The following is a 25,907-nucleotide window of genomic DNA, read 5'->3' on the forward strand; positions in this document are numbered from 1 at the left end:
TTACATGGCTACATTTCCATTTTTGAAATCCAATGACGGATATGTTTGAGAAGGGATCTTGGCTGCAGAATGGATTTCTCCTGCAATGAATTTGACTAATATGGATGGCACTGGCGGCGGCACGGTGGCCGACTGGTTAGAGCGTCAGCCTCACAGTTCTGAGGTGCGGGGTTCAATCCCCGTCCCCGCCTGTGTGGAGTTTGCATGTTCTCCCCGTGCCTGCGTGGGTTTTCTCCGGGCACTCCGGTTTCCTCCCACATCCCAAAAACATGCATTAATTGGAGACTCTAAATTGCCCATAGGCATGACTGTGAGTGTGAATGATTGTTTGTTTCTATGTGCCCTGCAATTGGCTGGCAACCAGTTCAGGGTGTACCCCGCCTCCTGCCCGATGACAGCTGGGATAGGCTCCAGCACGCCCGCGACCCTAGTGAGGAGAAGCGGCTCAGAAAATGGATGGATGGATGGATGGATGGCACTGTTCTGCAGGGGTCGCCGACCTCCCCATAGATGGGGAAGAGTTCTCTGGATAGACTGCTACAATTGGGGCTGCAGTGGTATACCTGAGAGATATCCTAGCGTGTTCATCTATCCATTTTCTACCGACTCCTGTTACGGGGCACAGGTGAGCAATGGAGAGAACTCACAAAAATAATTTTATGATCATGCTTTCATATTCTGTGCTTTATTCTTGGCTTTGCAGATTGAGCGGAACATTCATGAATTAGATACAGTGGGTACAGAAAGTATTCAGACCCCCTTAAAATGTTCACTCTTTGTTATGTTGCAGCCATTTGCTACAATCTTTTAAGTTCATTTTTTTCCTCATTCATGTACACACAGAATCCCATATTACAGAAAAAAAATGAATTGTTGAAATTTTTGCAGATTTATTAAAAAAGAAAAACTGAAATATAAGCCATTAGTATTCAGACCCTTTGCTCAGTATTTAGTAGAAGCACTGCTTTTGAGCTAAAACAGCCATGAGTCTTTTTGAGAATGATGCAAGTTTTTCACACCTGGATTTGGGGATCCTCTGCTATTTCTCCTTGCAGATCCTCTCCAGTTCTGTCAGGTTGGATGTTAACGTTGGTGGACAGCCATTTGCAGGTCTATCCAGAGATGCTCAATTGGGTTTAAGTCAGGGCTTTGGCCTGGCCATTCAAAAACAGTCAGGGAATCTTATTTCTCACCATCTTGGAGTCCTTCAGGTGTTTTTTAGCAAACTCCATACGGGCTTTCATGTGTCTTGCACTGAGGAGAGGCTTCCGTCGGGCCACTCTGCCATAAAGCCCCGACTGGTGGAGGGCTGCAGTGATGGTTGACTTTCTAGAACTTTCTCGTATCTCCCGACTGCATCTCTGGAGCTCAGCCACAGTGATCTTTGGGTTCTTCTTTACTTCTCTCACTAAGGCTCTTCTCCCCCGATTGCTCAGTTTAGCCAGACAGCCAATTCTAGGAAGGGTTCTAGTCGTGCCAAATGTCTTCCATTTAAAGATTATGGAGGCCACTGTGCTCTTAGGAATCTTAAGTACAGCAGACATTTTTTTGTAACCTTGGCCAGATTTGTGCCTTTCCACAATTCTGACTCTGAGCTCTGCAGGCAGTTCCTTTGACCTCATGATTCTCATTTGCTCTGACATGCACTGTGAGCTGTAAGGTCTTATATAGACAGGGGTGTGGCTTTCCTAATCAAGTCCAATCAGTATAATCAAACACAGCTGGACTCCAATGAAGGTGTCGAACGAGCTCAATGATGATCAGAAGAAATGGACAGCACCAGAGTTAAATATAAATAAATATATTAAATTAGTGTTGCAGCAAAGGGTCTTAATACTTATGGCTGTGTGATATTTCAGTTTTTCTTTTTTAATAAATCTGCAAAAAATTCTTCAATTCAGTTTTTTTTCTGTCAATATGGGTTGCCATGTGTACATTAATGAGGGAAAAAAATTTACTTAAATGATTTTAGCAAATTGCTGCAATATAACAAAGAGTGAAAAATTTAAGGGGGTCTGAATACTTTCTGTACCCACTGTATCTTGTTGTAAATGGGCAGGCTAATTAAAATGACACTAAGTCTGGGAAACTTTCATTTGTAAATGAAGTGAATGCAATTTGATCATCACTTCAAAAATGCAGACAAAATTGTTGAGTCTGTGCCCGACTGTTAAATGATCGCAACAATTCAAATTTACAATAACCAACTCGACAAAAACAACTATTTTGGGAGAGAAACAAAACGAATAAATATGCCATCACTATTTCTGGCTCAAAAACAAAATATTTTGGATAGATGGAAACAAATTTTGAAAAGTTTGGGTAGCGGCAATTCAGTTCTGTATCCTTAGGTTGGCCAGTGGTTCTATTAGAAGAATCTATAATACATATATAGACCAAATTATGTCAAAATTAACTAACCAAAATCCAAGATTTTGTTGGTTGGTTCATGAGCTCTCTTCCAAGGTATTCTCCGTTGCTACGAAGTCTTGCAACTCAGAGTTGAAAGGTCCATAACCATCCCTTTTCTGCCAGCCTCCCGATCTGTACTAAATCTGCTTCCATTTTACAGATATTATTAAATGGATGTCATGGTAGGCAAGGTGCGGTCACATCTAATTTACCACGGCCTGGTATCTACAAAAGGGAATCAGCATTTTACACCTGCGAGTGTTGAGGAGGAGATGAGCGATGGCTTTACGCCACGGAGGGAAGGACAGATTTAAAAAGAGACAGGGATCTCCGAGGTAAGAGGAGGAAGCAGAGAGAGACAACTGTGAAAAATCATGATTTATGTATTGGTCAGACAATCCGCAGGTACGTAAGAAAAGCAGAGTTCACAAGTCAGATTTGGATTTTAATAATAATAACCCACAGAGATTACTCAGAGCGAAACTAGATTCACGTCAAAGATCCTGAATGTGGCAGATTCCACCATGTCCTGTCGCCGCCACACTACGGCAGTTGAAGCATTATGCATTTCAACAACCTGCCAATGAATATATTGATTTGTGTATGAAGGACAGGTACATGCGCCGCCAGAAATTTGCTGAACTCCTGTTTAAAGATCAACAGATCAATTTCTGCTGAGCCAGGAAGTGACAACCTAGTTCCTGTAAATGACTTCCTGCTTGTTTTTAAGATATCCATCTCTCCAGGGATATAACTATAAAACACTGACTGCACTTTTTTTTATCCACAGCTTTGACTTTCACTTTTAATTATTTTATTTGGAGGTATTTTACTTTGCTACAGTCCCAGTTCCAGCCATTGCAGAGTAAAGCAAAAAAATGGTCTGGAAAATATAAGTCGGCTCAGCAAAGAATGATGATCTCCTGCTTCAAGACAAGTCAGTTTCTCATTTCACACCCGACAGGAGTGATGAAATACCACAGACTGCAGTGGAAGAAAAGAAAATGGACGTACAGCTACTGTCGCCTTGGTGTATATGGAACTGAATCCCAATTGTGCTCAATAACACCCGGTCGATTAAACCTCAGTCACAAAATGTTTTAAGATTCTTTACCCACTAAAGCCTTTTATGGCTTGACGTAGCGATAGCTGCTCATAAAAAAATTGTGCATCCAACCCACACAAGCCAATTGTGCAGCCTTAGCCTCTGAATTTTACAAATTGCCAGAGATGTTGATTCACAACATATTGATGGAGAATCATTTTTATTTGCCGCCACCAATTTATCTAACAAATACAAGCAGAAGGTCACTCAGTCTGGCAAATTTAAGTAAGAGCTCCTTTCATACCAAAGACATTAAAACATTTATTATTGGGTACATTTAACAACTTCGACTGGAGCAAAAATGATAAATTTTCTTTTAAAATCTTTCAGATTCTAGCCAAGCTACAGCTCACCGTGGTATTCTTACTTCCTCTCAAAGTGGTTCCCAGCCCCTTCATACTATAGAGCACCTTTTAAAAGCTCACTATAAAATATGCAGCCTCTGGAATCAGGTATGCAGTGTTCGCCTTTCACGTGAAAAGCACAGTGCTTCTACAAGCAAGGCAAAAAAAGGCCCCTAAGAACGTGGCCTTGAATGAAGGCAAGTACAAGAAAAAAATACATCTAACGCATGTGTTACAGTGATCTGTCTGTCTGTCTTTCTATTGTCTATTCATCTATCCATCATGTACCCATCCAGCTATCATCTATCTGTCTATCCATCTTTCTGTGCAACAATTTATACATTTGTCCATTATCTATCTTTCTATTGACCTTTCTCTGCTGTGTGAAACCCTTTTCCCCCAAATTTGCATGAAAGCAGCAGAGTGAGCATGACAGACAGGGTTTTATTGGGAGTTGTGGAGGTACCAAGGAGCAAATCGTCGTGATGCTTTGAATTCTGCCTAGCAACGAGTGGCCATGCAAATATGTGACTGATTTGATAGAAAGGTTGATCTGGATTCTATCCATTAATCCATTCATTTCTCTATCGATGTGGCACTGCCACTTGCGAAAGTCTGCTGGGGCCCATGTTGACAAGGGTTCCGTTCATGCATCTAATTTAAGAGCTGCTTCTGCGTCTGTCTGATTAACAATTTACTAGGCCATCAGTCAGCCTCCTTCATGGCGACGTAATCAGTGTCATCAGCGTGCAGGCAGTAAGGTGCACATTTGCAACTGGACTCCAACAAGCGCACAGCTTTCATGGAATACACTGGCAGTAAAGTGGCTACAAAGTCAAGGCGAGCACAAAATGAGTCGACATGATAGAATGAGATAATAAATCAGCGATTTGTTTGTGAACGCTATAACCGTCGCCATATAGCATGGTGGCAATGCGAGAGAAAGCCTTTTCTCACTGCAGCGAGGGTGCTTTGGTGCTACGCGCTGGCTCAGACAGTAATACGTACCTCGCCTCTGTATATTGGCTGCATATTGTATGCTTGTAGTTTGAAGGCTGCGCTCAGGCACACTGTGAGGCTTGACCCGCTCAGTCATGCGTAAGCACCTTTAAAAGGATTATGATACAGTGTCACAGTGGATTTTGGTAAATAGACGCTAAGAAATTCGCCGTGAGACAGCATCCTTTCCACCATGGTGTAGTTGCATCATATTAAATCACAGAGGGCGCCATCTTCAAGTCAAGAGTCATAAGAAAGGCTGCATCTTGTTCCTACAAACATTCCATCAACTGAGAAAGGATTAGCTTGACTTTCCCTGCAACAAAACAATTCCAAGTACGTTTAAGACCAACATGCCTGCAGGTACCAGAGCAGTGATTCCTAACCAGGTTGCCGTGGAACACTGGCGTACCGTGAGATCAGCGAGTATATCAGTTTACAGTATGTTCAATTAAAGAGGCCCAGATTTCACACTAAGTTAGACAACCTCCTGTTCATGTTTTTGCTTTGTCTCCACACTGACTTTTGGAAGCATTGGTTGGCGACGCCTCCTTGCCCCACCTGCCAGTTTGAAATTAAATTAAACTAAGTTTTGGTGGAAGGAAGGCGCAGGATTATTACATCAGATTGCTTTTGACAATTGTTGCGACTGTTTGTATTAATTTGTCTCTTGCTTACTTTTTATGGTATTCTGAGTAAGTACTGCTGTGTTCATCCGTCTTTCGAATTCCTGCCTTGCGTAGGTTAGGTTGAGTTTTTGGTTTTGTATTCTGTATTTTCAGTTTTTGTTCCGTTATTCTGTTTTTTTTTTGTTTTGTTTTATAGAGCATCCTCCTTCCACTGTGGTCCCGTCTGCCTCCTTTTGATTATATTTAGTTTTGCTTCATGTTATGTCTTGTTTTCTTGTGTCGCATGTTCATGTCTTGTTTTGCTCATTTGGTTTTCATTTCCACCTGTTCTCGTCAGCTCTGTTGTGTTTACCAATCAGCTCCCTCCAGCCACTCACACACGTCTTGTCCAGGTGTGCCTTGTTGTCTCATCACTTTGCTGGTGTCTTTCAGTCTGTGTCTGTTCATTGTTGTTGTCCCAAGTTACGTTCCCCAAGTTATGTCATGTTTCCTGTCGTAGTGAATGTCCCCCCCCCCCCCCCCCCCCTTGCGTCTCGTTGGTACTTTGAACTTTACTGTTTTTTGTTTTTGTTTTTTTTTTACTTTTTTTGGGCAACTTTGTTAATTTGGTATTCAGAGTATTTTTTTTAAAATAAACCTTGTTTGTCTGTTTTGGAAAATAAATCATTTTGTTTGAAATTACACCTGCTTCCCTGCATTAGGGTCTACCTTTTACCACCAACTGAGATTCATGCAGACCTGAATTGTGTGACATTTATAGTATGTAGTATTAGTTTTTGTTTGTGAAATCCTTTTGTCATTGTCGTTTTCTGTTTTTATATTTGCATTTGCTTTTCATGTCATGTTGATTAAAATCTGCTTAATTGCTCAAGAGTTGTCGTGTCTGCTTTGAGAGTCACTTGACGGCTTAAGCCAACCATCACAAATCTGTGAGTAAAACGAGATGAGGTCATTATTTCAGTATTCATTCTTAGTGACATTTTTGTATTGTGATGTGTCGTGTGATTTAACCAGCAAAGTACCCAAAGAAGATAAACGCAAGCAGGAGGAGAACATTCAAACTCCACGCAGAGATGCTAAAGGTGAGTCGAAACTGGATTCTCTGACTTTGAGGTAGACATAGACTGTGCTGCCGACCCTCCAGGACCTTTCGAATAAAAGCTTTTACTTTATAATGGCTAACATATACATGTAAAATGTGTTCATTGTGGTCTAGTTTGCCCATTTCTCTCTTTTGTAGTTTGAAGTGGCCTTATTATAATTAAGGCCCGCAGGACAAACCAGGTGTGGCACAGCATTTTATGTGGCTTGCGTGTACTTGGGGATCATTCCGAAATGTCAAAAAAAAAAAAGTTAAAGCAAAGGTGAAGAAAGCGTACAACTAACATATGATCATGATGAAGGAGCGAACAGCTGTCTTTGGAATTATTGTTTGAACTAAATTGAATATATACATTTACACTTTCAAACCTACCATATTTTCGCAACCATAAGGGGCACCGTATTAAAAGGCGCAGTCTCAGTTACGGGTTCTATTTCTTGTATTTAACACATACATAAGGCACACCGTATTATTGGGCGCAGGCATGGTAAAACATACGCTAGCTTAAAACATACGGTACCATGCATGCACGCTAAAACATGCTAGCGTATGTTTTTAAAAAGGCAGCGGGAGCAAAACCGAGTTTGGTTGTACTTTATTGAAGCATTTAACAATGTAAACAGTGAGTTCGGTTGTACTTTATTGAAGTATTTAACAATGTACTCACGTTATTTTTTTTATCAATCCTCATCCATAAATCCATCAAAGTCCTCATCTTCTGTATCCGAAATGAACATCTAGGCAAGTTCTCCATCCAACATGCCGGGTTCCCTCTCATCGTTGTCGGAGTCAGTCTCGTTGCTGGAGGGCTGTTCAGCAATGATGCCAGCGTTTTCCTGCTTCCTCCTCTTGCGAACCATGGATTCGTTGATGTTGAATTCTCTGGGTTAGGGTTATTTCCTCCTCGTAGCTTGCAGTTTAAACTGTGCTTCGTAAGCGTGTCTCTTCGTAGGTGCCATTTTCGGGGGTCCTTAGCCAAACCGATGTTGTTTGCACATACCGGCGCTATATACCTGCTGGGGCGTGCCTTTAGCGTCCTCTTTCACACGCACCCTTCCCCCTTTAACGTCCGCATGCTGTCCTCATCCACGTCCGCCTTTCCTCTATATAAGCAGCGTGTCGGCAGGAAATGCTCCCAGTCAGTCAAGCGGAGCGCTCATCAAAGTCACACAACAATATTTACAGATTTTGGAACTCGGTGCACACATAAACCACGCCACATTTTACGGCGCCCCGTCCATTTTGGAGAAAATGTAAGACTTTTAAGTGCGCCTTATGGTCGTGAAAATACGGTAATCAAACAAACAATCAAAACAAAATTTGATTAGCCTCCCAGAAAAGCAAACTTGAAGCAATGCAATTTCATTACAGTCATTTATTATGCGATTGTATTTCAGCCATTTAGTTTTCATAAATGCCACAGTTGTAATTAAACAATCTCACCAGGTAGGCCAATGGCGAAAATACATTTGCACTTTAGCACCTTTTTTCCTGTGCTGTATTTTTTCCTGGTTCATTGTACTAAATTGCGGGAATTTAGGTTATTCATCCATCCATTCATTTTCTATACCGCTCATATGTCCTCATTCGGGTCACGGGTGAGCTGGAAATTATCCCAGCTGATATTGAGGGAGCAATTGCACAGATTCAAGTTAAAAAACAGTTGTTGTGTAGTTGTGAATATCTGCTAATTTGTATTCTTTAAATACTAGTGACAGTACAGTTTGTATCAGTTTGTTAATAAAATCAATTACAATCTAAGCAGAGGTAGAATGAAGATACGTTTACACAGTTTTCCATTCACAATTAGCCCACTGAGGGCGACCGTAATGCTGATGTGGCTCAGAATAAAAATGACTATGACGCCCTCGCTGGCCGTGTACACGTGTGTAGCGCACCAGCACTACATGAAGGGTGCAGCCAATTAACAGAATTCCCTGCTGGACTACGCTCATCACAATGCAGTGAACATCTCAGTTCCACCTCCACCTGCCGCAGTCCAATGTGACTGTGACGTTAATAGCACCAAGCCTCTGTTGCACAATACACTGACATCTTCATCCTAGATTTTTTTATTTCATTAAGACACATGTAATGAATGTCTAAAATGTATTATTTAAAAGTAAATCAACAGATTCACGTGAAAGCATATCCCGTATCATCATATATCATCATGTTTTAATAACATGGGTTTTTTTCCCCTACATTTTCTACCTTTTTCATGTCCTTTAGGTCTTTTACAGAGGAAAAGGACACAACAATGCGAGGTGGATACAGAAATAATTTTTCATTTAGTTAACAATGTGAGATGGAGCCTGACAGTGGTTGACTTAACACCCAATTCGTCCTCCAGACAGAAACATTGCCTCTTCCAGAATAGTCGTGGTCTGTGTTTTAATTGAGACTATTTAGTTTTGTTGTGGTGGCACGGTGGACGACTGGTTAGAGCGTGTGCCTCACAGTTCTGAGGAGTGGGGTTCAATCCCCGGCCCCACCTGTGTGGAGTTTGCATGTTCTCCCCGTGCCTGCGTGGGTTTTCTCCGGACACTCCGGTTTCCTCCCACATCCCAAAAACATGCATGGTAGGTTAATTGAAAACTCTAAATTGCCCGTAGGTGTGAATGTGAGTGCGAATGGTTGTTTGTTTGTATGTGCCCTGCGATTGGCTGGCAACCAGTTCAGGGTGTACCCCGCCTCCTGCCCGATGACAGCTGGGATAGGCTCCAGCACGCCCGCGACCCTAGTGAGGAGAAGCGGCTCAGAAAATGGATGGATGGATAGTTTTGTTGCATGTTTTCTGTGTCCCATGTCGTTCATGTCTTGTCTGCTCATTTAGTTATTGTGTTCACCTGTTCTCGTCAACCCTCTACATTGTGTCAACCAATCAGCTCCCTGCAGCCTCTCGTGTCATGTCCAGGTGTTCCTCGTTGTCTCGTCCATTTGTTTGTATTTATTTCCCTGCTTTCGTTCAGTCTGCGTTGCTGCATTGTCCTCTATTGTTTGTTGTCCGTTGCTGTAAGCTATGTTTCCCAAGTAGTTTTATGTTTGTATCTATGTTTATGTTTCGTTGTTACTTGGAGCCTTGCTTTTTGGACTTTGTTAATTTAGCATTTTCTACCTCCATGACCCTTGTTTGCCTTTGTTTTTGGAATAAAATATTATTTTGATGTTCTTGCTTCCCTGCAATTGGGTCCTCCAATTCCTTGCTTCCAACACTGCAAAAGCACAAACCTGACAAGAATGTTGCCAACTCATGTGAGCAGTCAGGTCCACCTCCACCACAGGCCTACAGACAATAGGAGTTGTGGGAAGAAAAATCTGGAATTTGTAGGTCCAGTCACAGGTTACATTTTGGCTTGTTAAATTAAAATACTTAAAAATGGTTTTGCAAAAGAACAAAGAATACTGAGGAAAGATGCTGTAAGGTTGGAGGAAAAAAAGCTTCTGAAGAGATATTTCTAGTTAATTTCACAGTCTAATATAGAATATTGTCGAATTTTATTTTAGAGATATTCAAAAGGATTTGCAGAATCTAAACTTCCTCTTAAATGTTAATCACCTTGTTACAAAATAAAGATGCTGAGAACACCCTGATTCACTCTGATTTTCAAAGATGCCAAATAGCGGGTGCTATGTTTGCTCTCATCTAACAGACAGCGTGGGCTATTGGTAGGCGTGTTGCATTTTGATTTGCTTCAGTTGCGATCTTTTACTAAGCTCTCAAATAGGAGATGCTAAACTTCATGTTCGCTCACTTTTACAGATTGCATGGGCTGTTGGCAACAGGTCTAAAAAGGACTGTGACACTAAACAGTCGATATGAGAACCAATAATTAATAGTTGAATAGTTGTTCCCAGCAAACTATATCAGCAAAACATTGTTTTTTTCCCCTTGAGTTCTCCTAGGATGACAGAGCCATTTGTATCCATAAGGCCACTTTATTAGGGAATTGTAGATGAGGAGGACCGCAGCTCATCTTGTCATCTCCTTGGTAATGGTTTTGCACACAAAACAAAAGCAAAAGCAATAAATGGGTAACTTGTATTTAAAAGAGGGTTTTGGTCACCACAGAACATTTGGGAGAACACCGCAAAAGCAAATTTAAGTTTGAAGTGATGGAATGGGAAGTGTAAGTGGAAGAAGCAAACAAACACATTTTTGTGGAAGCCAGTAATCACATAAAAGCCATGCTTTGTTTGATTGAACTTGCCCCGAGTGTGTGGCAATTGGATGTACAGATATGTGGCCATCCTGCATAACATTCCATTTCAAACTTTGGACAGTCCAGCACGAAAACTGTTGAAAGGAATTTTGTCACAGGTGATATAACTCCTTCTTGTGACAGGCTCCACGTCAGATTTCTATCATTCACAAACTCCAAACTTCCGTTTCTGAATGGACAATATGTCGCATTATTTTGTTTTCTGGCATTTCAAAAATGTTTCCAGGAGCGGAAAAGTTCTCCCCATCCCTCTCCTTTTGCTTTCACTATGCTGGCACCCCTTTGCATGCTGGTTTTCTGTCTTTCAGACTAAAATCAGCCAGCGCAATCAGTCTCAGATTTTAAAAATCATACTCGAATTTATCTATTTGCATATACTCTTCCCAGAATGCACAAAAAGAAGTTCACAGCAATTTTACATATTTGGCAAACACAATCCTGGTTGTGCATTTTAGTAGAACAGCTTCCACATCTGTTTCAAGTTTGCACCTGTTTTTGCTCACGCAAGCCTTTTGTAAATCAGGCCTGACGTGTGGAACCAAAGCTGCATGTCATCACGGTTTGGAGCAAATTAGACATTCTGTATTTACCCAATTTACCAATAGGTAGATGACAAAGGCTCAATCATTGTGGAACCAAGTGAACTGTCATTTTCTTCCCTTCCTTTAATCTGTACATCAGTAAAACATAATTTAACCAAACAATCAGGTTCCAATACAAATGGTCTTGAATGACATGGAGAAGGGAGTAAAAACGTCATCACAATTGACGTAAGTGGTACTGATTTTTGTCCATGTCGAGAACACATGTACTGTTATATACTTGAATTTTGACTATGACTCAAATAAAACTGTGACCCGTGTTCCATGAATACTCACAAAAAAGACTGCAGTGCCAGACGAACATCTATGAAACCCATCCCATAGTTCCCTAATGGAAGACAAATCAGCTACTGTCCCTGACCCCAATCCACTGCTAAAGCATGCAAGTTGTAATAAAACCTGAAAAGGTCTTGTTCTTAGGCCACAATTAACAGTTAAAGTGAAGTGGAGGGAGTAAATCAGGCTTGGGCAACTTGGACATGGACCAAATTAGAATGCAGGCCAAAAAGCTTGAAATTATTATTATCAGTTGGCGGTGTGATCAATAAGTCAGTGGCATTGATTAACGACTCTCCATGCCACAGACATATTACAGTCATTTTGCTCCAATATATAAGTTCTATAGATCTCCTGCTATATACTGCAGATGCCTTCTCTGTTCTTGTTCCAAGCCTAAAAAGTGGATTAAGAAACAAAATTAGAACCTAACTAGAACCTAAAATAAACATTCCTTAGTAATGAGATTGTTATGAAAGTAAAATAGAAAATAGTGAACGTTCTGTCACTTTGTGCCATTAACTGGCATATATGAAAGACATAAACTTTAAGACCAGATCCCATAACCTTCAAGCAGTCCATCCTCTCGCTTCAGACCTGCATCAGAATAAACCAACACAAACACATAAACAACGCTCCTTTTCTGCTCTTTATATGCACGCCCAACCAAACACAAAGATGGATCAATTTCATAGAGCTGCTCAGGATTGCAGATGTCGCCTTTCATTGTCAGTTTAAGGCAAGATGTATGATCCCAAGCGACACGGTGGACGACTGGTTAGAGCGCCTGCCTCACAGTTCTGAGGACCGGGGTTCAATCCCCGGCCCCGCCTGTGTGGAGTTTGCATGTTCTCCCCGTGCCTGCGTGGGTTTTCTCCGGGCACTCCGGTTTCCTCCCACATCCCAAAAACATGCGTGGTAGGTTAATTGAAGTCTCTAAATTGCCCCGAGGTGTGAATGTGAGTGCAAATGGTTGTTTGTTTATGTGTGCCCTGTGATTGGCTGGCAATCAGTTCAGGCTGTACCCTGCCTCCTGCCCGATGATAGCTGGGATAGGCTTCAGCATTCCCGTGACCCTTGTGAGGATAAGCGGCTCAGAAAATGGATGGATGGATGGATGGATGGATGTTTGATCCCGCCTAATGCTGCTATGCAAATCAGCCATTGTTATTTTTTTCTGCACGTGTCCTCGTTTTCTTTGCTGCCTGATAAGTATCAGACAATTATCTCTCTACCTCAGATGTTGCATCCTGTGGCCTATTTCCTAAAAATAGGGCAGTGGTTTTTGGCACTGCCAAAACGAAAAGAAAAAAAAAACAGTTAACTCATTAAAGAAAACCAATAAGCCTGACTTTGTCGCAGTTTATAATTCCTGAAAATGAAAGTGTGCTGTTCTACCATAATGGTTTTAGCCATTCATTTAGGCTTTTTTTTTGTTTTTTGTTTTTTTTTGTCAGTGAGCAAAAGCAGCTATGCATTGATCTGAAACTCTTTTTTTATATATATAAAAAAGAAAAAGAAAGGAAAGAAAACCTAAAATATCAAATGTGACGAAACATGAGACATAGCATAGGAGAAAATTAGGAGAAAATGAAAGGCTGAGCAGAAAATTAGTTTTAACAATATTAGAAAAATGTTGCAATATTATAACAATAAAGTTGTATTTTTCAAGAAAACAGTCATTCATCTAATTTTCACACAAACGTGGGAATCACCAGCTTTGGAAAGAGACATGCCATGCACTAAACACCTCCAGTTTATGATGGCACAAAGTCAACAAACGAGGGGATTTCAGACATAAACGTTTACACAGTCATATTCAAATGATGGTTTTAATGTGACAAAATTCCATTACTATTTAGCGTAAGTAACGAAGGTCTGTGAATTAATTCTGATGGTAAGACTTTATTCTCATAATGAAAATTCTGACTTTATTCTCAGTGGGGTTTTTTTTTGCTCGCAATGCTCTCTTTTTTTCCTCAAAGTAGTAAGACTTTAACATGTATACACAAGGGTACCTTGACTTACAAGTGCCTCAATTTACAAGTGTTGACGAGGCGTGGAGCATGCCCTCGCATGTGGGCAAGGAGAACACGTCAGCAATGAACTCTCAGCCTTTAACTGAACGGGAAAAACAGTCCGACATACAAATGAGAACACTTGCAAGGAGCTGCTGTAGACCACAACTCAGGCCTAGAAACTCACATTGAACTAACTGGCCAACCCGACTCCAGCTCGACACTCACTTAGTCACGCCCCTCAGAACCACACATCCAACACACGGATACTAACGTATGCACAGTAGTTACCCATTTATTGCTTTTGTTTTTGTTTTGACTTAGTTTTAAGGTTGTTTTCTTGTTTAAAAAAATGCCCTTATTCACCAAATGCCTACTTCATTCTCGTACTGACAATTTTATTCTCATGGGCCGTAGTGTCCTTGTGCCCGTATTGCTTGTCCTCTGTGCTACTGTACATCTCACCTGCAAACTGATGATAAAAGGTGGGGGGGGCGAGGGTGGTTCTGTGAGAGGCGGTGCCAACAAAGGGGTCTGGACATGCATATGTATGACGTGGTGTGACATATCAAAGAGAATGCGTAAGTAGGTATGCCGCTTTGATTCATCTCGATGGGAAATGCAAAGATCGACCTGCCATAATCTGCTGCTTTCTTCCCGTAATCCTGCAGTTTTAGCCACGTAATGAGCAGCGTGAGGAGGAGTGTGAGCATGTTGCATAAACTCTGGCTCAGTGTGCGTGTCTGTGAGACTGGGTGGGGCAGTGTGTGTGTGTGTGTGTGTGTGTGTGTGTGTCTGTGTGTATCCAGGCATCCATTTTCTGAGCCGCTTATCCTCACAAGGGTCGCGGGAGTGCTGGAGCCTATCCCAGCTATCATCAGGCAGGAGGCAGGGTACACACTGAACTGGTTGCCAGCCAATCGCAGGGCACATAGAAACAAACAACTATTTGCACTCACATTCACACCTTTGGGCAATTTAGAGTCGTCAATAAACCTAGCATGCATGTTTTTGTTATATATATTTATATATATATATATATATATATATATATATATATGCAGTGGAGAAAGAGAAATTCCACTCTATAATATTGCACTTTATAAAACCATATTGACAGATTTTTTTTTGCTTCTATCCAATGGACATTGTATGCTCCTTCTGGGGTTCTGGGGTTTGGTACCCGCGGATTCACTGATTTGGAGGGTTTTTTTTTTATTTTCTTTTTCCATTTTTTATTTCTTTTTTTGGGACTTTTTTCATTCTTCTTTTTTTCTTTTTAGGGGAAACAACCCCAAAAATGCTTAATGGCGGTTTATCCCCTTTTATTCAATAATTTGTTTTCATTGTGATTACAATGACTGTCAAATATCCGTAGATTTTCGCAACTTGCAGTACAGGCCGGTCCCTATCAACCTCGAATAGTGGGGGATGAAAGAGACGGTCACAGCTCCTCAGCAAACTGCAGTAATAGTAGTTGTGCCTGTATTGTAGTATTGACTATGCCTGTCAATATTGTTATTTTATCTGTCTACATATGTTATTCTGCCATTTATGCTCATATATCTGTTCCCTAAAGGCTTGACATTGCAACACAGATGCTATTTGTTAGCCCGTCTATGGCGTTTTGCATTTTGTGTTAGCATTAATCCAGGCAGACTTTAGTAAAGTTATGTGATTTGGTTTAAAACACATAAATAAATACACAACATGGAAGTTTTATGTTTAGTTTGACAGTAAACTTCACTGGGAGGGGCAAAAAAAAACTAAATAAAACAACAACAAAAAATGCTTGAAGCCTGTTTTACAAGAATTGATCTGCCAAACTGCTGCTTGTTGAAGTGAGCCGAGTTGAGTTCACTACCACCATACAGTATTTGTATCACAATTTTTTGCTTGCAAGTCAGAAAAAAATCCACCCATATCTTAAAAAAAAAATAAGTTGGGTTACTTGTATCTCAAGGCACAACTGTATTCCCACAAGTGTGGTGCTGATGGGGGGGAAATGGGTTGTTAATAATTTTGCAGTGCATCCCGATACTATATTTTACATTGTGTCTGTGCACAGGGAGGGAAACAACAACAGCAACAACCACACACGGCAAGTGCATCGTACTCCCAGCATGCACCTCTCTTCATTGACCCGTGCCTCTGCCTGCCAAGAAATGAGATTGTTGCCCATTTCCGGTGGGACTGGTTTGGGGGAAGAGCAATCCTGTGCTCATTAGAATTGCTCAAAGTCCAGCCCTGGCGAAAGACCCAGTTGGCTGTCACGCTACTGGATGCGCTCGACAGTGGGACGGTGGCTCACAAATCACCAATTATCAGACGGAGTGTTGAAGCTCGTGCAGTGCGCGGTGCTATTGAGCCGCCAAGTGGACCGTCTGCAAACTTCAACAAGGAAGAAGGAGGGAGGGGGCGAAAGCGTCCAGGTGCGTGCCCTGGTTAAGTTGCGCAATCACACACGCTGAATGCACTCCTAAAAAGGGGGGGGGGAGCGTGCGAAATTGCAAATATGTATTCACAACGTGGATTCATTAAGAGTTTATCCCGGAATCCTCATTTGCAGAAATGCACATTTCTAATCAAACACGCATGATCGATCTAAATTGATACGAATCGCACATTTGTAATGGCTTGTGTTGGATCAGTGCGCAGTAATCCATCATGTGTGCGTTATGTGCTAATTTGACACTCTCCACTGTCTTACTTACCATCAGCAATAATGGTCTTCATGGTTTGAGACGGGGCGTTATCGGTGTTATAAAAGACGGGTAAATCCAAGCAGTTTGCAGACAGAAATCCACGCAAGGAGGAGATAATTGCCAAATCCGGAGATAAAAATGCGAGGGGATGGCCAGACTGCGAAGCCTGCAAACTTCAGCCGCGGGTCTTCCCGAGTGGGCAGCCCGGTGCGCGCCTGCACCCGAGCTCAGTCATGGGGGCGACTTGAAGGCAAAGAGTCAATCAAAAACATCCACTTTGGGATCGGCGCGCTCGGATCGAGACACCAGTCGACGTCGAAATATGGAGGGCGAGAAAACAGCTCCGAGGAAGAGCTGAGGGTCCACTCGCACACAGGAAAAAATGGAGAAGGGGAAAAAAAGTCGGATCAGCGGTTAAGGCGAAAAAAACAAGATTGAATCCATGTTTTTTTTAAAAACACATATCCTTTTGTTCAATCCTGTATAGAGTTCCCAAGTAGAAAGAGGGGGGAAAGTGTGTGGATGCGCATGGATGGTGCGCGCCAGTGTGTGTGTGGTGGTGGTGGTGGTGGAGGCTGCGAGGAGGAGGTGGGTGGAGGAAGAGAGAGAGAGAGAGAGCAAGATCGAGAGAATTGCGAAATAAATGTTGCATGTGTCCGGATCACGCTACTAAAATGTCCGTCCGATCATCTTCAAACAATGTTCACTGCAAAGAAAAAAACTAAAGTTGCATTCTGAACTGCGATCTCTGCCTGCATGGTTTCACATGAGCCCTAAAGTTATTTATAGATCCATAATCCCTAACGGAAGAACATTTTTGTTTTAAATGTAAAGATGATTTTCAGAGTGAATCTGGCATTTAATTGCTTATTCACACAGACATGTCTTGCTGTACAGTGCTGCATGCGCTCTGATGAATGCGGGTGGTTTTGGCTGCTTGGCTGGCTGGCTTGCCGGTGGGTGGGTGGCTTGCATAGGAAGGTGACGTGAGGAGAATTGATGTGGATCGGACACAAGGCAGGCACGCACCTGCATGCGAAAGGAGCCCACAAATAGACGGGCGGGCAGCCAGGCATGCAGGCTGGGACCTGGAGCCTGCCCACAGCCTGGACTCATGCCCTGGACAAAAACATAAACGAAAAGAGTAAAATGGGGTGGTGTCAAAACGTGCTAAATCTGAGGGTTCAGATGTGTTACTTTTTTGTGTGTGTATGTAATATATTCCTTTAGTTGTTAGTATTAGAGCTGTGTCAGAGAACGACCTTAAACAAATATATTTTGATACATTTTATGTGATAGTTGTTTCCCTTATGGCACCAATAGAGACCCACTCTGATGAATGTGGATACATGGTGGCACTGGTCTGAAGCCGAGGTGAGTTTGATGTGCTCTCAACACAGTGTCCGATCTTCAGCTCTTCACCTCCCCCTACCGGTACAGGAAAACACATTTCAGATCACTTTTTGTCATATTGGTTAAAACAGTCATTATGACTTGACAGTAGTTAGTACATAGTCGATATGATCTGTGGCCCCGCCTGTGTGGAGTTTGCATGTTTTCCCCGTGCCTGGGTGGGTTTTCTCCGGACACTCCGGTTTCCTCCCACATCCCAAAAACATGCGTGGTAGGTTGATTGAAGATTCTGAATTGCCCGTAGGTGTGAATGTGAGCGCGAACGGTTGGCTGGCGACCGGTTCAGGGTGTACCCCGCCTCCCGCCCGAAGATAGCTGGGATAGGCTCCAGCAGCCCGAGACCCTAGTGAGGAGAAGCAGTAAAAGAAAATGGATGGATGGATAGATCTTTTTAAAGATAGTACAGTGTTTTTCATACAGCGCTTGTATCGAATCTCTTTAGGGGACATCATGTTGTAGCTGGTTGGTGTATATGCTGAGTGTTTAAATCCGTCACTCAATACCAGCTTGGCTCTACATGAATCTTTTATAGGATGATGCACTCTGGCACAGCATCCTATTGGGGCATCGTATGTACTGTGTACGGGTGGTGAGATTACTGTCGTGAACTGACGCGACAGCCAGGTGGGATTCAGCCGAGATGGAAGCAATCGCAGCAAGATAATCCCTCAAGTTTACGCTAAACGCCTACGTCAGAAATATGTCAGCGAGCCACTCGGCCCGACTCGACTGGCTCACAGCGGGGGGGGGCCGCCAGATGGTGCCGTGACCGGCTGGGCGCGAGGTCGTTCCGAGAGCGGACGAAGTGCTGTCACCTTTCACAGCGTTGTGGTCTACAATATGTGACAATGTTAATGTGGTTAGGAGCGCTTGCATAATGTTGTCATGTATGTTGGAACCGTGTGTCCTTCGGCAACAGACGCTACAGAATAAGAGTAGTATTCTAGGTCTGCTTTTCACACTGAGAAAATTGCTGGTATAATATTCAATATTGCAGCTATGCTACATGGAAAAAAAAGCATTTGGACATACGAGCCATTATCTCTACACTGCAGTGTTTCCCAACCTTGAGTCAAGCCAAATACAATATTTTACATGAGAAAAATCCCACGGCAACACCACCAAACAAAAATGTGACCAAAAGTACAGGGTGTCCCAAAGGTCTCTGTAGACCTTTAATAAATGACTAAGAATTACGTTTACGAGAATTAATATTTATTCATATTTTTAGTATCACCAAAGGAGTCATTGCAGTTTTACTTGTTAAAGTTGCCATCATGGTCCAATGCCTCGAAGACTTTCATCTGAGGGGACTACTACTCCATCAGTCAGGAAACCTAATGTTCACAAAATCCCTCACTAACCTGGTAAAGTGGGGAGAAGCTCAATCTTTTTTACAAAGAGGCATTAGTAAGGTCACGCCTCGCCTAAACTTGTGGAAGAGCTAGGTAGTTTTCTTCGTAACGGTGGTCATGTTAACGGATGCATCACGGAAGAAAAATGGTCCAATCAGTCCAACGCTAAACTTCCGAGAGTATCAAGAATTTCTACGCAGTTTTATTTTCAACCAATTCAAGAATTTTGTCAGTTTACCCCACCAGAGAGAGGAAAGATGCACACGTTTGACGATGGAGATTGAAGCTATTTCATTCATGACAGTAATGATGGCTTGGCTTCAAAAGGATTCAACCTCCTGGACTGACGCTCTACTATTCTTTTGACTCCGTACTCTGAGAGCATAAAATGACTTCCTTTGTTAATGCGGACGTTACTCTCGTTGCCATTGGCTCTCCAGTTCGGTAGATCATTGTTAATTGTAGTTATTAAAAAGACGGAGTTTTAGACTGCTCTATAGGTTCAAAAGGTCTTTAATTAATGTCGCGCTAGGAGTTTGAGGTTATGAAGTTTCCGCAGGGACCCAGAAAACTGCCGATTATTCTTATCAAGCGTTCCGATGCTGTAATACAACTTTTTGTCCCGATTGAGCGCTCGCGTTTTATCTTTCACTCCCTCTTTCTGTCTGCAAAAGTACTTTTGTGTTCAAGAGTTGACCATTCCTAAGTGACAATTTAAGTGATGCAAGAAGAAAACTACATGACAAAAGCTGCAATGTATCCAAAATAACTATGTGAAGGTTGATTGTTACATTGTCCAAAGATTGACATGGATTCTCAGTTTATCATGGTCTCCCAGCACAACCTTTTTGCGCAGTTAACTGGTTTGTGCAAGCCAACTGTAGGAGTAAAGGTAAGGAATTGTTTTCCATTTGATTGTATCATGTTCATGGCCTAAAAGCGTTTAATATAGATATTTACTCTTATTTTTACTTTATTACAGCATTAACTATAGGTCAGTCATAGAGAGTGTTCTGCCTATAAGTGGGTATCAAAAGTCTATACATCCTTGTTCAAATGCCTGTTTTTTTTTTTAAATATTAAAAATAAATGAGGCCAATATAAATCATTTCAAAACCTTTGCCACCATTAATGTGACCTATAATGTGTACAAATCAATAGATGTTTTTTTTTTTAAATATATATATTCAACAGGGGAACTAAAAAATAAACAGAGATAATGTACAAAGTGTGCATATCCTTATAACTGGGATGTGGCTGTGTTCAGAATTAACCAATCACATTCAAAATCATGTTTAATGGAAGTCAGCACACACCTGCCACTATTTAAAAAGCCGCTAATTAACTCCAATTGCATTTCAGCTTTTCTAGAGATTTTTTTGTTTTCTAGCAGAAGCCTGAAGGTTTTGTGCTAACACTGACTTACGGTCCGATGATACCGAGGTTGAACTTTTTGGCCTGGATTTCAATAGGTAGTCTGGCCCAATGGCCTAAACACAACACTGATCATCATCAAAATAGCTTTCTTCAGCTGGAACTGGGGCCTAAGACAAGGTGGAGGGAATTATGAACAGTTCCAAATAGTAGCCAGTATTAGGACAAAACTCCAGGCTTCTGCAATAAGCAAAAATAGTGTACTTGAACATCTGAACTTTATTTGGGGTTAATCAGAAGCACTTGAAATGGTGGCAGTTTTGTGCTGACTCTCATTTAACATGAGTATGAATGTGATTGGTTAAACCCGTACACAGCCACATCCCAGTTATAAGAGGGTGTGCACACTTGTGCAATCACATTATCTCAGTTCTTTATAAAATTAAAGAACTGAGATAATGTGATTGCACAAGTGTGCGCACCCTCTTTTTCTTTTCCTCTCAAAAAGATAAAAAAAAAATAATAATTCAATTCAGCTGTACAGGTCACATTACTGGTGGAAAAAGCTTTCAAATGATTTCTCTTGGTCTCATTCTTTTTCTATCACCAAAACCTGGCATTTGAACAGTGGTGCGTATAATTTTTATATTCATTCTTTATGCACCTTTTCCCACCTGGAGAATAGTCCAGGAAGAATAAAACCAAGTTATTTGTCGCATGCAAAATACAATACAAACTCATTAAAGATAAAATTCATTCAATAACTGCCACTGCCATTTTTGCAGCCCTTTGTTTGGTAGCTGGGAATCACAACCCTGTCCTCTCTGGGCAACACCTATTGCTTGGTTTGGGTTTTTTAATTCTCGCTCTATTTCCAAATGTGCAGGAGAAAATGTTCACACTGTGTTGCCACCTCTTGCTCATTAGAGTCAGATATTAATTATGGCACGGGTCGGAAACCAGTCGCCTTAGGATCGGGTGACAGCTCATTGTTGTTGGTAGTCTGCAGAAGCACACTAGCCGTGATGGAATTGTTATATTTATTTTTAGTTTCCCCAGTCTGCCATCTCATTAACTCATTGGAATAAAGACAATGTGGACTTGTTTGCATAAAGGCTGTGATTATGCTGATTCACTCAGGTCCTACCACACTCCCTCACTCTCGCTCTCCTCATTTTATTTGAAGTCTTGATGAGGTTCCGCTCCGCTCAAACAGCAACAACATGGACGGCAGACTTTTGGCTCATGAATTAAACACCTAGTCACCCATCACTCGCTTTAAGGATGCCAGTGTCACGGGGGACGAGGGGGGTGGCAGGGGCATCCATGAAAGCGTGCATCTTTGACAGTCATACATCAGTTGGCTTGACAAGGCTCCATTCCTTGAGTCTGTCTCTGAGTTGAGAGAAAGTCTTTGGAAATTCATTCTCCTGCAAAGTCACGTGTGAACTGGCCTGACCTTGATTCTTTCGCTTCCTTCATGTCAGAGCCGCACAGAGAGAGAGAGAGAGAGGCAAAGAGTGATGCTCGGATGAACATGGCTTTGTGCATCTGTCACATGCGGATTGGATTTGTTCTTGTCTATCAGGCGATACGGGCGCCGATAGCACATGTCAAGCAAGACTTCCCTTCTGCTGCCTTTTTTCACAATCGTCACGCTCGCTATGTTGGAACCATGTGTAATGATTTCAAATTACTTCAATATCAACTCATTAAAACTTGTGATACATTTATGATTTGGAATCTATATTCCACACTGTAAAAATAGCATTGAAAGTCCCGGTATGAGATATTTTCCTTGTTGACTTTTACGTTGTAGGCGTTTCTAAAATGAACGTACGTGCGTGCAATACAAATACAATGACGCAAATAATACTTAGAAAATGAAATTCAGGTAATAGAAAAGCAGCTCAAGCTGAATGACCATATTACATAAGGATGTTATTATATTTGTTTGTTCAACTGTAATCACTGATTTTTGCGGACAATCGTGATCTCTCATTTGTTTGTTTTCATATCATTTCTCATTCTTGCTGTTTTCCTATTACCAGAGTATCATAAAGAATCCTAACATAAAAAATAATATTAAAACATAAATTAGTCTGGTTTAAACAGCAGCAGAATATGCAAGGGTTAGGATTAGTTTACATTTTGACATGGAAAAAATTGCAGGAGTGACACAGTTGTGATTACACAGAGTATGCAAAAAAAAAAAAAAAAGAATGCATGCATGCAATGGTGCTGCTTAGGCCAAATTTGGGTAAAGATGTGAATAAAGGTGCTTTCACCGTTTGAGTCACAATGGCTTTAAATCTCATTCCGTCTTAAGTTGTATTAGTTGAGTAGAGTGAGGCTCTAACACAATTGCATTCTTGGTATGGTGGATCTCTTCGTAAATATAGCAATTTCAATCAGTATTCACTTTTTAGAAATCGAATGCAGAGCTCCAGATGGACACATTTTGCCCCTTACATTTGAGACGGTAGGAGGGGGATGAATGACCTAATTGGGTTAAGGTGTAGAGGCGGATCTTGGAGTTATCGGGTCAATCTACAGGTTTCACAAAACTCTTGTAAACAATGAAGAGGACTATCAGTGATCACTTTCCCCCCAGTAAACGTAGTGTGCCAGAGGAGACAAATCCTGATGAGGACGCCGACTCGTTTTTCGAGGAAACAGTCGGGCCGAAAGGAAATTCTGTTCTGGGGATGAGTGGCTGCATGAGTCCACATGCCTGAGGTGTTTCAGGGAGATGAATTTCATCCATCCATCTATTCATTTTCTGTAGCGCTTATTTAATTTCAATAAACTGCAAATTCTGCTGTCGGTACCCGCAACATGCGGGGAACACAAAATCTGCTGATAATACTGACCTCAACATTAACGTTACATTTTTAGTATTTCAGCTGTTTATTTATTTATTTATTATGTTAATGTTGTGTCAACTTGGACAATACAATGTGAATTTAAAACACTGTTGTTTCTAAATTTATTGTCCAAGTATTTATCGTTAACAGGGAAATTAAAGGAAATGTGAATGTAGATTGGCGGCACGGTGGCCGACTGGTTAGAGCGTCAGCCTCACAGTTCTGAGGACCAGGGTTCAATCCTCGCCCCCGCCTGCGTGGGTTTTCTCCGGGCACTCCGGTTTCCTCCCACATCCCAAAAACATGCATTAATTGGAGACTCTAAATTGCCCGTAGGTGAAAATGTGAGTGCAAATGGTTGTTTGTTTGTATGTGCCCTGCGATTAGCTGGCAACCAGTTAAGGGTGTACCCCGCCTCCTGCCCGATGACAGCTGGGATAGGCTCCAGCACGCCCGCGACCCTAGTGAGGAGAAGCAGCTCAGAAAATGGATAGATGGCTGGATGAATGTAGACTGATAGTCGATTTACAGTGTGTGCCCCAACATTTTTCTGCTTGCACCCCTAAAATTTTAAGTTGGAGTCACTGTGCTACAAGTACAAAAAAAAAAAAAAAAAAAAAGGCCTCAGCAAATATTTGCCTGACATAGCCTCAAGAGTTTGGGACCAGAAATGGTGAGTAATTCCACAAATTGATCAACATTTGGGCAGCAACACAATCTGCAAAATTCTCAGTCAGAATGCATTGGCTGAAATGCAAAAAAAAAAAAAAAAAAAAAATTTGTCTATTTTTACTTTAGTCCCTCAACTCCCGCTTAACTTATAATAGCCTACAGCTCGCAAATAAAACATAGTAAGGAGTTTTAGCCTAGTCAAAAACTTCAAAAGATGCCTGTCTGTCAGTCTGCTGCTGGATGCATTTTTTATAGTGATCCATGTCTTTTTGAGGCCTGCAGATGGCAGGTTTAAGGGTCACATACAGTATGTTTTGGCATGATTCATGGAGTGTACCCATTTTTGACAGGGGTGCCATAAATCACGAAACGCTCATTTCTGCCCTTCACTTTTCCATGGGTTAGGTTAGCTCTTTGAAAAGCTAACCCATCAGGATGACAAATTACTGTTTTACTACTATAAACTTACTATTTGTTTCATTTATTGTCATTTTATTCTCAGTACTATGGGTCATAGAGTATACATGTTAATACAAAATCAGCAGTGTTTCTCTCAGTAGAGAATCAGTTATCAATCAAAGCTCAGATTTGCTATTAATTATATTGTAAAACGTAGGAAACTTTAGCCTTTTTCACATAGCCTTCACTGGAAAATGTGTGAAATCGTGGTGTAATAGTATACATTTATAGAGAGCTGTCGGTTTCAAACAGAACTCACAAGCTGGATAATGCCGGGTTCACACAGTAGTTGTGTCTTCACACATTCGGCTTACTTATGTGTGGCGATGTCAGCGTGACAGAGAGGGTTGCTTTCTACTCAAAGGGGCATGGGGCCTGGGCGGTGAAGCTCAGGTGGTAAACTTCACACTACGCTTACGCAGTGGGGGTGTTCCACCTCTCGAAAGGCGGCAAAATTGCCAGTTGACTTCAACCCCCGTACCACATCGGTTCATTACACACAGAACAGCTAGCCAGGAAATGGCTGTGCAAATGCAGGTGGGGTTGACAGGTCAGGTGAGTAGGGGGGTTGCTCCTCCAAGTGTTTTCGAGTAATAGTTTGTAGTTTATGTCTTTTGTGACACCAATCCTGGAACTTTCATTTTTGTGCACTGTGAGTGACTGGCAACAAGTCCCAGGTGTAGTCAACTAGTCGTCCCCGTTTCGCCAGAGCTCAGCTGAGATAGGCTCCGGCACCCTCCGACCCTGAACAGAATAAGCGCTATAGAAAATTGTTTTTCATTGAAATGGTAAATTATGTCCGGTAGATGACAAACAAAATCGACTAATGTGATGGATGGAGAAAAATGTGCCATAAATTCAAGCTATCGTTGCACACAGGCCGTGTTAAAAGAAGAAAAAAAAACAATTGAGAATTTTTATTTTTTTTTACAATGAAAATTAACACAATGCCTCTCGGAAATGTATACCGGTAAATGTAATAAATGTAAATGTAAAAATAAATGTAGTAAATGTATATTCATATGTTGATCTTAGAGGCTTCACTTTGTTGTATTTCCGAAGAAGAGGAGCAGTTGTGGAAAAACCAGACGTGCAGATTAATTCTAATCTTCAAGACATAGCATGTTTTTGTGGGATAATCGTCATGTAGCCACCGTCGTTTACTGTCTGTCAGAACGCAATCTTGATGCTCATGATGTGCAATCTTAATGTCTTATCCTCTTTGGTAAGCTTAAGGGAAAAAAATAAAAAAATCTTGGTGAGATTGATTTGTGTATTTTCACACAATCTCAATATCTCCTTGGTAAGAGTCCACAGCAAACCACATCTGAATTCTAACACAAAACATTGCA

At 41.5% G+C, this 25,907-nt stretch overlaps 1 protein-coding gene across 1 annotated transcript in view; it reads right to left on the bottom strand.

Annotated features, from left to right (window-relative positions):
- rtn4r (reticulon 4 receptor) overlaps nt 1–16,954 on the bottom strand; it is a 61,248-nt gene extending 44,294 nt beyond the window's left edge. The window contains exon 1 of the mRNA XM_061767396.1: nt 16,425–16,954. Coding sequence (XP_061623380.1) covers nt 16,425–16,446 — 22 coding nt within the window. The 5' untranslated portion in view covers nt 16,447–16,954. The remainder of the gene's footprint in view (nt 1–16,424) is intronic.
- Nucleotides 16,955–25,907: the final 8,953 nt, after the last annotated feature.

Source organism: Phyllopteryx taeniolatus, chromosome 3, assembly GCF_024500385.1.
Source record: "Phyllopteryx taeniolatus isolate TA_2022b chromosome 3, UOR_Ptae_1.2, whole genome shotgun sequence".
Taxonomy (NCBI): domain Eukaryota; kingdom Metazoa; phylum Chordata; class Actinopteri; order Syngnathiformes; family Syngnathidae; genus Phyllopteryx; species Phyllopteryx taeniolatus.